Source organism: Cricetulus griseus, chromosome 4, assembly GCF_003668045.3.
Source record: "Cricetulus griseus strain 17A/GY chromosome 4, alternate assembly CriGri-PICRH-1.0, whole genome shotgun sequence".
Taxonomy (NCBI): domain Eukaryota; kingdom Metazoa; phylum Chordata; class Mammalia; order Rodentia; family Cricetidae; genus Cricetulus; species Cricetulus griseus.
The window spans coordinates 56,553,181-56,566,380 of NC_048597.1; the positions used below are offsets into that span (position 1 = coordinate 56,553,181).

General features: G+C 39.6%; 1 protein-coding gene across 7 annotated transcripts in view; it reads right to left on the bottom strand.

Moving 5' to 3' along the window:
• Lrch3 (leucine rich repeats and calponin homology domain containing 3) overlaps positions 1-13,200 on the bottom strand; it is a 96,890-nt gene that overhangs the window by 29,652 nt on the left and 54,038 nt on the right. For all 7 annotated transcript variants that reach the window (XM_035444625.1, XM_035444623.1, XM_035444624.1 and 4 more), the window contains exons 8-12: positions 12,772-12,892; positions 9,863-10,011; positions 7,666-7,742; positions 2,428-2,479; positions 1,758-1,907 (exon numbers count right to left, since the gene is read on the bottom strand). In XM_035444625.1, coding sequence (XP_035300516.1) covers positions 1,758-1,907; positions 2,428-2,479; positions 7,666-7,742; positions 9,863-10,011; positions 12,772-12,892 — 549 coding nt within the window. The remainder of the gene's footprint in view (positions 1-1,757; positions 1,908-2,427; positions 2,480-7,665; positions 7,743-9,862; positions 10,012-12,771; positions 12,893-13,200) is intronic.

Below are 13,200 nucleotides of genomic sequence, written 5' to 3' on the forward strand. Positions count from 1 at the left end.
GGTTTGTCTTCTGAGCACAATTAGCCTACTATATGTGGGACCAGTGCTTCACTTCTGTATTGCAGCTTCATTTGTGAAACACAAACACTCTCATCTTCCCTACTATAAATATGAAACAGATGGACAGACAGTCTTGACTATGTTTTAAGTCTTTATTTGGTAATAAATCAAGTAAAGACTTATGGAAGAGGGCAATGCTTGACAAATTAGGGGAAACAGTGTATAGCAATAGATGATTTAAGCAAAATCATGACAGGAGGTAAAAGACATTTTAGATAAACAAACATTTTAGCCACCTACATTCTCAGAGATAAGGCACAAAAGGAGGAGACATCTCAGGATGAAGAGAGGAAGAGAGGTGCTGGGAGGTGATAAGCCTGGTTGAGATCACTTTTCAGACTTCTAGAAACTTGTTTCTAGGAATGCTGATTTAGCTTTTGTCACTGGTCAGATGATTTTTCTACATTTTGTCAGAAGCAATAGGCAGTGGTTCCACTAAAGAGGACTCCAATGAGGAGGAGGACCATGGTCATCACAGGGCTGAAATAGCTGAGAGGGTGTAGCATGGGGAGAGATGAATACAGGGCTGGAGAGATGGCACAGTGGTTAAGAGCACTTGTTCTTGCAGGGGATCTGGGTTTGGTTCCAGTAACCACATGGTCGCCTAGAACTCTGTTCCAAAGGGTCTGAAACCTTCTTACATCCAAGGGACCCAGGCATGCATGCAGTACACACACACATACATACATGCAGGCAAAACACACAAAAAAGAAATATAAAGGAAGGATTCACATAAACAGTAGAACAAAAAAGCAGAGAGTACTTTCAAAAGATGGTCTCAGTCTAAAATCTTAAAACACAGGAGAGAAACTTTTCTAGGCAAGAATGACTCATTAAACAAGTCTCTGAGTTTTTCTACAGTCTCAAACCTGCTAAGCTCTAGTGAGCAAAACACACAGTTCCTGTCTTAAAGTTTGCAAATGAATGAGAGAGACATATATGTGAACAAAATTATAAATACCTATTATTTATCACTTAATAATTCCAAGATGATTTCAAAATGAAAAAGCAAACCATACAATCAACATTTGTTTTCCATAGTTCTCAACCTGCACTACAGATGCTATAAAATATCCATGGAAGAAACAGTAATGGTGTCCTTATCGAGCAGGCATGTTAACAGGAAGGAAGGAAAGAATCAAAGACCATGAAAGAATGAAGCCTTGCCAACAGCATTTCCTATAGGAAAAATCTGGAGACAGGTTTGGATGATAACAGTTTGACATTCACATGGTTCTGCTGCTTTTATGATCTTTACCACACCTGAGATGGGAGAGCCAGCAGCCCCATAGTAAGGTGGTCAAGGTAATGGTTTCTACTGGTTTAGAATCAGTCACAACTACGGCTATAGGAGACAGTCACTCTTTTTTTTTTTTTTTTTAAGATTTAATTTATTTATTATGTATACAGTCTTCTGCCTGCATGCCAGCAGAGGGCACCAGATCTCATTCAAGGTGGTTGTGAGCCACCATGTAGTTGCTGGGAATTGGACTCAGGACCTCTGGAAGAATGGGCAGTGCTCTTAACCCCTAAGCCATCTCTCCAGCCCAGTCACTCTATCTTTAGTTGAGATTCCTTATGAGAGAAACAATTGGTCCTTTAATTAATGCAACAATAACTGACAGTCTTGGCAAAAAGAATTTACATTTACTTCTCCTAACTTCAAGAGTATCTGTCAATGACGGTAAAGGACTTACTTTGACAAAGTCCAGAACAGCACCTCTCTGAATCTGCTTGGTCCGTATTTTCTCCTCCTCGTACTGCAGGGCTGCAAGCTGTGCCTCTCTCCGAGTGCATTCGATCAACTGTCCTCTCCTCTGATTAAGCTCCAAGTCTGAATTCGAAAGCTGCAAGAGAGGTTTCATTTTGGACATACAAGTGAGGATAAGGGTCAACACGTCAGTAACCTATATGAATATAAAGAATGCTGCTAACTCAAGTTTTACTTTGCATAACTAACATTTAAAAAAAAATTCACTGTTGTTGTATGTATGAAAGCAGGAACTATCATGTCCACATGCTATATGAACTGAGAAGACAAATAGTAAGACTTATAGATATTGCAATTAATGGCAGTTTAAGTATTATAAAAGAAAAATAGGTTGACAAGAAAGCCCAGCCAGTAAAGGCGCTTGCCACCAAAACCTAATGACCTGGGTTCAATCCCAGGAACCCACGTGGTGGCAAATGCCTTTAGTCCCAGCACTCAGAAGGTAGAAGCAGGCAGATATCTGTGAATTTGAGGCCAGCCTTGTCTACAGAGTGAGTTCCAGGACAACCAGGGCTACATAGATAGAAACTCTATCTCAAAAAAAAAAAAAAAAAATCAAACAAAAGAACAAAATCTAGTTGATAAAAAAAACTTACCTGATTGTGACTTGGTGGCAGTGATAACACAGATGATGGCTCAAGTGGAGCCCTGGGTCACAAAAAGAAAAATAAGAGCTCATTGACAACAAAATAAGAGACAAGTGAAAGTTCATTGTTTACAGTTTACAGTTTCTGTTAATCAGCAGGCAACCTGTTGAGTCAACATTGAAAGAGTAATTGCATTTTGTAAACCTAAGCCCAAGAAACTTCATTAAACCACAGGCCTACCTGTTATCCGCAACTTGCATATCATGTGACGGTATCACTGATGGCTAGCTAACCACTGTCTACGCCGTCAATACTGATGACAGTTGGTTGAGAGCACTTTTCAAAAAGTTTTTTTTTTTTTTTTTTGTAACATGCAGAGCTGTTACCCACTTTCCTACCATCACTGAAACAAGAGATGTGTAAACTGAGATGCCTTGATGGACACAGCTATTTTATCAACAGAAACCTGGGCTGCGGTAGAAACCCGGGGACTACACTTACAGAGCATCTTATGCAACAAAGTAAAAATTCTATTGATTTTTACTCTGAAGGAAAAGGCGAGGCTCTACGTGATGCTTAACAAACACAAAAACAGCACTATTCTCCTCCATTTTACAGTTTGGTATTTATTTTCTTCCTCAAGCAGGGTTACATTTTTCCAGCCTCTGCAAACAATGTGTGCTTCACTGACATCAATAAGCTAGTAGGCAAACAGAAGCAAACTCTAAGTTCTTGTAGTCTCAACACCTAAAAAATAATATTCTTTTTTCTTTTTCTTGCTAGTGTTAGAAGTCAACTCAGGGGCTCAAATTCTTTAGTCTGACATTTAGGACTACCACCCCACTTAATGTGCCTATCTTTTCTCTGGTAGGATCTTATCACATATTAAGGACACAAATTTCTTTTCTAAAGACTCTGTGATGGTCAGGTTTTTGTTGTTGTTGTTGTTTGCTTGTTTTGCTTTTTGGTTTTTCAAAACAGGGTTTCTCTGTGGCTTTGGAGGCTGTCCTGGAACTAGCTCTTGTAGACCAGGCTGGTCTAGAACTCACAGAGATCCACCTGCCTCTGCCTCCTGAGTGCTGGGATTAAAGGTGTGTGCCACCACTGCCCGGTGATGGGTCAGTTTTTATGTCAACTTCACACAGGCTGGTGTCATTGGGAAGAAGCCTGAACTGAAAAAGTGGCACCACTAGATTTGCCTACAGGCACACCAGTGTGGCATTTTCTTAGTGTTTGAAACGGGAGGGCTCAGCCCACTGTGGGTGATACCACCCCTAGGCAGGGGGTTCTGAAGTGCATAAGAAAGCAGGCTGAGCATGAGTAAGTATCATGAATCCATGGCTTCTGTTCCAGTTCCTACTTCCCAGGTCCCCACCTGATTTCCTACCCTGGCTTACTTCACTGATGGTCTTACAAACTAAGGTGAAATAAACCCCTCTCTTCCCAAGTTGTTTTCGATTGTGATGTTTTTACCACAGCTACAGAAACCCTAACTAAGACAGACTCCAATTCATGGAGAACATCTCAAAATGGTCCTTTCTTTTTCTTTAGTTTTGTTTTTCAAAGATTTATTTATTTATTATGAATGCAGTGTTTGGCCTGCAAGTATGACTCCAGGGATTAAACTGAAGTTGTCAGGCTTGGTGGCAAGCATATTTACCTGCTGAGTCATCTTGTTGACCCAGGACTTCCCCCTTTGATATATTTGTGAAATCAAGGTTTATCATTTATAAAATAAAGCTCATGTCATTATTTGGGATAACATCTTTCTGGGACAAACAGACAAATACTCATTGGGTTCTTACCATGAACTGCTACTGTATTAAGTATTTCGCACATACTTGGTGTTTCTTGATTATGCCTCACAGTAATCCTATGAACAAAGAACTACTATAATTCTCAGCTGAAAACTAAGAATTTCAGCCACAGGAACAGTGACCTTACTAAGGTGACACAGTCTATAAGTTGTAAAGTTAGACTTAAATCCTGCTATTTGATTTTATATTCTCAACTACCAGGTAATCAATGAGAACTGAAAGGGACTTCAGGTACTGTGCAGTATAAGCCATTACTTTTACAACTAAGAAAAATGAGCCCCTTGGGGCTTAATGGAAGGTACATATGTCAGATCCTGAACTAGAACCCACGCTTCCTAGTGAGTAGTGTAGAGCTCCTCCTCCTCTATCATCCCCACTTAACACAGAGAAGATGAGAAAGGGAAGTGCTCTGGGACTTAAAAATGGAGCACTAAACCAGGCGTTGGTGGCACACGCCTTTAACCTTAGCACTTGGGAGGTAGAGGCAGGTGGATTTCTGTGAGTTTGAGGTCAGCCTGGTCTACAGAGCTAGTTCCAGGACAGCCAGAGCTGTTACACAGAGAAACCCTGTCTGAAAAAACAAAAAAATGGAGCACTACACACACCGAAGAAACATGAACCTGTAATGCCAACAACTAAGGTGAGAGAAGTTAAAGATGGAGACCACTTGGCGTGCTGTGGGCCCGCCACAGCTTTGTTCCTCCCCTAGTGTGTCACTATCATACTTCACGCCGCCACATGATTTCTTTTCACTCATGGATGTGTCTCAACAACAAACAGCATTACTCACATTTCACATATGGTAATTTTTAAGACTGTCCCTTACGTTAGAGGTGGCTCGGCCTTAGACCTGCTAGTAGCGCCTGCAGTCAGTCATCTTGGGAAGGTGTATGTGTTCCTAGGGAACACCACCTGAGATTGTCTGGCCTCTACATGCATATACACATATGTGCATGTACACCTGCATACACACTGCATCTTCCCAAACATACATGTTCATTCATACACAAAAGATACGACAGGTCATCATAGACCATAAAAACATACTGGAATGACTACATGTTTAGGATGACAGGAATTAATGACATCTTTGTCCCAGCTTTACTACTCTGAAGACTGAAACTTCCTACAGCTTTTATTAGCCATCTCTGTATGATCTGAACCTAAACAAAGGACCAGCTAAACCCATCCCCAGTAGGGTTATGTGTTCTTCCCACCTGAACACTGTTTTTGAATCATTTAATATATACCTTCTCCTACCATATTTATCTCATTTTGAAAACAGAAGCTAATGAAGGACTCCAACACTGCATGACTTTTCTAGGCCCTGTCTTCTTTTACACATTTGGAGACAGGGTCTCATTAAGTTGTCTAAGCTAGCATTGAACTTTCGATCCTTCTACCACAGGCCCCTGAGTGCCTGGGATTCCTGGCCTGTGCTCAGCTAATACCATATTTCTTTACCCTCCTTTTATACTGACCTTTCTTTTAAGAAGCTAGCCAAACCCAGTCTCTATTTTGTACGTTTTACATTCACTGGGCCACTTGAGCAGCGAAGCTCTGCCCAAGGCAGCATGCCTATCCTCACCCAGCCTAGTAGATCTGTGGTATGCGACACTTCATCCTTGTCTCTCTTTTTTTCTGAAAGGGTTTGTGGTTTTATTTATTTATTCATTTTCTTTGCTGTGCAGCCTGGCCTTGGGATTGGTGACTGACAGCCAGCTGTGCTGTTCTACTGTTTGGTTCTTGGAGGGAACGCTGTGAGCGATCTCAGCACAGTAAGGTTTGCTGCTCAGCAGCAGCACCTCCAGCTTAGCCATTGTGGACCAGGAACTTCCAGAAGCTACTGGAGAGCATGTTGTTGCTCCTTACTGATTGATGCTGGGCACCAGAGTTTGGCCCTGGATCTCCTCTGCACCCTAATGTCAATATATCTGGCTTTCTAACAGTTTTGTTTAGTTTTGACACATCATTCTGATTGGTGCTAAGTGAACGTATTGGTCCTCTTTTTGGTGGCCTTGGGCTTCATCAGATGCTGGAGGGCAGCCATGATGCTGCCAAAGAAATGGTAGCTACCTGGAAGGCAGCACAGAAGAAGAATGAAGCCTTCTCCATTTTTAAAATCCTCCTTTTCATTTATCCTTTCAAACATTATCCTTTGTTTTCCATCCCTATGAGTGCTCCTGCTCAGGCTCTTTTGCCAGTTGTTTAAGCTTCAAGTTCTCCATATCTCTTGAGTACCTAACTGCTTACTCAATACTTCAAGTGTGTGCCTAATGGGCATTTATAGAAAATGGCCATATCCATTATGAGATAAATTTCAAAGTATATAAAATTTAACTAAACCTCTAAGAAATAAGTGATGGGTATAAAAGGCCAAGTTATAAAATTTTCATATTTGGGGCTGAAGAGATGGCTCAATGGTTAAGAGCACTGACTTGTCTTCCAGAGGACTTGTGTTCGAGTCCTGGAACCCACATGGCAGCTTACAACTGTCTGTGACTTCAGTTCCAGGAGACCTGACACCCATGGCAAAACAACAATGCACATAAAAAAATTCATTCTTCTTCCTTTACATTTTCTTTATTCCATCTATACCATAATTCCAGAGACAGCATTAGCATGCTCTTTGTTATGAATACCTATGGATGGATGATAGATGCTACACAGTAAATTCACTGTCATTTAAGAACAGACATATCAGCGAGGTGTGGTGCTGCATGCCTATGATTCCATGAGGCAGAGGCAGGTGGATCTCTGAGTTCAAGGCCAGCTGGCCTATAGACTGAGTTCTAGGACAGCCAAGGCTACATAGAGGAATCCTAATTTTGAAAAATAAAAACCACCCCCCCCCAAAAAAGAAAAGATATATCAAGCCTGTTTTTAAGATTTCATACACAAAGACCAAAGACTGGAAAAAAAATTTAACTAATGTGATACAGTTTATAGGCAGAAACATTTTAGAGTTCTAGGAAAAAAAAAAAAACAGCATTGAGTTAATTTCAGAAATAGGGGGACTCTTAAGTACAGTGGAGAGACTGTCAAAATTGAAGTAAGAATGGAAATAAATGTAACCTCTTCTGTTACCCATTCAAAAATTTAAGTTAAAAAGTGGGGCTTCTGAAAATCTTTAAATTTTCTATTCATAAGTAAACACCCATCACCACAAAATTTCACTATTACTAAGTACTTTCAAATTAACTAATTCTAAAGTAATGATTTAGGTAGTCTGGATTTGGAATCAATAAATCATTTTTACAATGATGTGAACACACATACAGACTTACCTACTTTTAAATGCATGGCATGTAAAGTACACACAAACCAAATGTCTTCATTATATTTGCATCTGCACAAAACCAAAATCAACTCACAGTCTTATTACTGAGTTTCAAGACAGAAAGAATTAAGTAGAGTTGCTTTTTCAAACCTGTTTTGATGTGAGTATCTTTTCATGTCTTCTGTTTTTTGAAACTCTCTAATAGGTATTGGCTTTACTGGTGTACCCTAGACCAAAAAGAAAAGTCAGTAAATAAATTTAAAACACATAATATATCAAAAATGCTGTGTTTTTTAATTAGTTTTACCTTTAGGAAATTTATTTTGATAGGACTTTCCTTTGTGAGCTGTGTCTGAAAGCATGCAGGCTAGCAGGCTGTGCTGGTGCATGCCTAAAATCCCAGCACTTGGGAAGCTGAGGCAAAAGAACTCAGTTTGAAGACAGTCTAGGTAACAGAAAGACTCCATCTCAAGAAACTAAAAGCAATGGCTGCTGAGATGAGTCAGTGTGGAAGGTACTTGCTGTGCAAACCAGAAACCTCAGAGTGATTTCCAGAACTACAGAAAGCTGGACGGAGAGACCCAACTCCACAAAGCTGTCCTCTGAGCTCCACAGATACACTGTGGTATGTGAGCTGACATACTCACATACATACAAATGAACAAAAGCAGAACCAAACCAAAACAAACACACATTAAAAACCCTATAGGCTGTATTATAGGCTTTGATGAAAAAAATATGCAAAAAATCTATGAATATTTAATTTATTTAACAGGTTATCTTCTTATTGTATAAATTAGTGATTACACAGAGTAATATTATCAGAATAAGAAGGACCGTAGCAGCCAGGTGTGGTGTCGCACATCTTTAATCCCAGTACTCAGGAGGCAGAGACAGGTGATCTTTGTGAGTTCGAGGCCAGCATGGTCTATATAGTGAGTTCCAGACCAGCCAGGGCTCTATAGTGAGGCCCTGTCTCAAAACAAACATAGAAGACCTCGGCACTCACCCACTGGCAAGCTTACTGCATATGCTGAATTAGCTCATTACCTTCTTTCACTGCTGCCTCACACTTTACAAGCTGCCCCATGTTAGAAAGCTACAGCACACACAGACGCCTCTACAATGTGGTAGGGAAACAGTAACACAACATTGCTCAGCAGGCCAGTAAGCAGTTTCTGTTCCATTCTGCAGAGACACTCTACTCAGACAACCTAACATTATAAAGTGATTAAAGGAAGACAGGATAAGAAAAGAGATTTCTCTAAAGAGTACTATTAGCATTATTAATTTAAATTCTATTAGAAAGTAACTCTTGACTCTAGGCAAAGACTAACAGCTTGAACCACAGGTCAGTTTTATCACCTACTGGTCTATCATCATCTCTCGGCTACAGGGTTTGATTTATGTGATTTTATCTGATTTTAGAGACAAGTGTCTTCTGAACTGTAACAAAAATGACTGTGTTCACAAGCCTTCAAACAGGAGCCAGAGGATTCTTTTAAGGAATGCTATTACTCCACAGTGCACTCCACTTGAAGCAACTGATTCTTGATTTCTAAGTTAAATACATCATTCTTCAAAAAGGCCCCTAGTGTTTCTCAAACAACTCCTGCTCAGAGCCTGGGACAAGCTCCAGACATTAACACAGCACACACTAAAATGAAGCCATTTTACTATGTTGACTAGACACATTGAAGAATGCTATTCTACTTGAGACCCTTGAGGAATTGGCAGAGAGTCTACAGTGGTCTGAATGCTTACTTGTATTTTAGGCAATTCAATGCTTCATTATAAGAGACACCCAAGAATTTTAATAGCAAACAATTTATATTCTGTTAGCTTAGGATAAAAGTACCAGTATAATTAAATATTATTATTCTATGGGTGGGTAACTTGAATGTTTCCTCAAAAGTCAACCTTGGTTAAATTAATTATCTATCAAATTATGATTTATAGTTAGCAATAATAAAAAAGAAAAGCAATCAAGAAGGAAAAAAAAGCCAGTCAGAAAGCAAAACAATATAAAAAGGAAAAGTATCCTATGCCATGCACTTTCTTCAAAGGAATGAGGCCATGCTCAGGCGTCACTCTTGGGTCTCCTTTTACTGCATCCTCAAATGAGTGAAATCTGCCTTCTTATCTGAAGAATAAAACTTGAACCATTCTTGAGACTACTTCCTGATTTTTCCAAATTAAATCTGAAAAATCCAAGAACAAAACTGTAAAGGAAAATAAAACATATAGGCCTTGACCAATAAATCACGTATTACGACTGCAATTTATACCAGCGTGATTGTTTTCAGTAGGGGATAGTAATTTCTTTAGGCTAGAATGGGGATACTACCTCATGGGAGATTCGACGTTGTTCAATGTATGCCATGAACTGTGAGCTGAGACTGCTGCTATCCAAGCCTTTGGGCTGTTTGACATCGTTTTCTTCTTCTTCTGTAGTGCAGCTGTCAATATAGTCAATCTGATCTAGATCATGCTCCACTGTACCCCAGAGAGAGAGAGAGAGAGAGAGAGAGAGAGAGAGAAATTCAAAGTTAAACAGTCAATAAAGTTAAATTATATTCTCCCTTTTCCTTGTGTTTGTTCTATGACACAAGCCTTTAGTATTTACTCTACAGCCCCTTATAAAAATCATCTCTTGAAAACCTTAGTCCATATACACTAAAGATTGTAACAACTGAGGGTGAGTCATTGAAATGCAGACTCTGACATGTATTTTCTCTGGATGGCTCAGCAGTGTTTTAAACAGGCAGTCTGGAGTCTGTGAGACAGAAGCTGGCTGGTAGGCTACAGCTTAGAGACAGACAGCTGTGTCCTTTCATTAGTTTGGGATTCAGAAAATGCATCCATTAACTCAGAAGAGAGCAGAAGACAACAAAAGATATGGGAGAAGAAGAAACTTATTGACTGCTTCCCTTCCTGTAGCTCAAACTGAAAAAAAAAAAAAAAAAAAAAAGAGAGAACAAAGATTTCCCTATTTAAATTATGTGCCAGAGGTCAATGCTTTGGATACTTTTGCAGCAATCTGTGAGTGAAACGGAGTCATCTGAAGAATTTTTTTCTTCTCAAGATACTTTGCTAAAAATCAAATACTGACTGGAAAGTATATCTCATAAGTTATAAATGTCTACTCAGCTAAAAAAGACACTTTAGAAGAAGAAAGGGAGGCAACTGGGGACATGGCCATAGAATGGTTTCATCTGCTAAGCTTCTGGATGTCCGTAATTGTTGAAGCTACCTACTTTTAACAGCTAGTTAAAACGGCACACTGGAAGATGCCTCACTGCGAGACGTTTCTCAAGCAATATATTAAACACCAACCATTGTTTTATGTTGTCCCACTGTGTCAGAACCCTGAATTTAACTGAACTGGTTTATATTAAATTGAATTTTGTATTATAAGTTTATTCAGATCTAAAAGGATAAAAAAAGTTGTAAGGTGACATTATATTAGAAATCTCTCTCTCTCTCTCTCTCTCCCTCTCTCTCTCTCTCTCTCACACACACACACACACACACACACACACACACACACACACACTCACACACACATTCATTTATTCTATATGCTGTAATTTGTTCAATTAAATAGTTTACATATTAAGAACATTTTTCAAGAAAACAACATCAGGCTTTCATATTATCCAGACTAGTACAGTCAAACTTTGATGAAGATTTTGTAGTTATATCTCAATTCAGAAAAGCCACATTTCAGCTTTTAAATTTGTATGCTGGATATATCTGTGGTGTATGCATGTGTGCAAGCGTGTGTATGGCTGTATGTGCACATGTATGTGTACATGTGGAGGTGAGAGGTTGACGTCAAGTGTCTTTATTGTTAATCAGCTTATTTTTCATAAGTAACAGAAATGAAGAATGTAAGCCAGAGAGGAGAAAACAACACCACCAAACTCCACAAAAAACAAATGACTTCATTAAAAATGAAACTGCTTCTCAAAAACATGTGCATTTCTAGAAAATCGATGTAATTTTTCCCTCAGCACTGGCCCTCAAAATTTGAACCTAAGGCTTTAAAATTCAAACTGGAAGAATACAGAATAGAATGCTAAACTCTGCTTCAGAAGTACATGGAAGCAGAGAGAACTGTTTATTTCATAAAAATGACTGCTAAGTTCAGTGTCAGAATAAGAAAAGCTAGTTTTCAGAAGCTGCAAACAACACCATTTCAGATGGAAAACAAAGTCGACACTAAGACATGCCCTGGAGGATGGGCTGGTAGACACCTATAGTCCCCAATGTTCAGGAGGCTGGAAGGTTACTTGAATCCAGGGGCTGCATGTCAGCCTGGATAATGGGGTAAAAACTCATTTTAAAACAGTGCTGGCTAAATGACTCAGTAGGCAAGAGCATTTGCTGCTGGGCCTGATGACCTGAATTTGATCCCTGGGATCTGCAAGATGGAAGGAGAGAAAAAGTCGTCCTCTAACCTCATCATGCCTGTGGTGGTATACTCCTTCCCAATAAACAAATAACTCTATTTTTAAAAGTGAAAAACAAACACAAGCAGATAAACATCATTGATCAAAGAGCTCAAGAAATCTCTTTAAATGGAGAATCTTAAAAAGAGACTCTAATTACGGGAAGAATACTGTAATAAGACCAAGATAAAAAGAACTACTCCAGATATAGGCTGGTAGACACTTTAGCAAGGAAACTGTCCTTGCTAAAGTTTCCCCTGAAGTAAGCGTGAGAAATACTTTTAATTACAAACTGAACATATAGAGAAATTAAAATTTCATCCCAATGACAAACCTTTTTTTTTTTTGTCATATATGAACAGAAGTCTTTAGAATCATGAAGGAGATACAGATAGGAAGATAAAAGAGTGGGAATGACAAAGACATCACAAACTCCCTACTTGTGACACCATGCCTTCCCTGCATGCTGCCATATCTTCCTCACCATGGTGGCCTGGAACCCTCTGGAACCCTAAGCCAAAACAAACTATTTCTTCCTTAAACAACAACAACGTTAAGGCAGGAGCTAGGTTCAGTTGGTGAAGTCCTTTCCTATTACACACAGGCCCTGGGTTCAATCCTCAGCACTACAAAACCAGGTGTGGTAGAACGCACCTGTACTCCCAGGGCTGGGGAGAAGGCAGGAGGAGCAGAAGTTCCAAGTTATTCTGGGTTTGAAGCCAGTCTGGGCAACAGGAGAGCAGGTTATAAAACAAAACAAGCTAACTAAAAAGGCTTTAAATATCATCAGAATCTTGTTTACCTCCGCCATTTGTGACTACCACACTGTTTCGATTCTCCTGGTACTGGCTCTCTCTCCGAAGTCTTTGCTCTTTAGTAATCTCCGCCACTCGAAGAGGCAGATCTGAAAATTCATCTGTAGGCTTAAAAAAAGCAGAAACATTAAAAACCATAATTTCCTGGTGGCACATGCCTTTAATCCCAGCACTCGGGAGGCAGAGGCAGGCGGATCTCTGTGAGTTCGAGGACAGCCTGGTCTCCAGAGCAAGTGCCAGGATAGGCTCCAAAGCTACACAGAGAAACCTTGTCTCAAAACAAAAACAAAACAAAAACAAAAACAAAAAAAAAACAAAAACAAAAAACAAAACCAAAAACCAAAAAAACAAAACAAAACCCTCCCATAATTCCCAAGGGTTGTGGTGTTGTGTGCTTTTAATCCTAGCACTCAGGA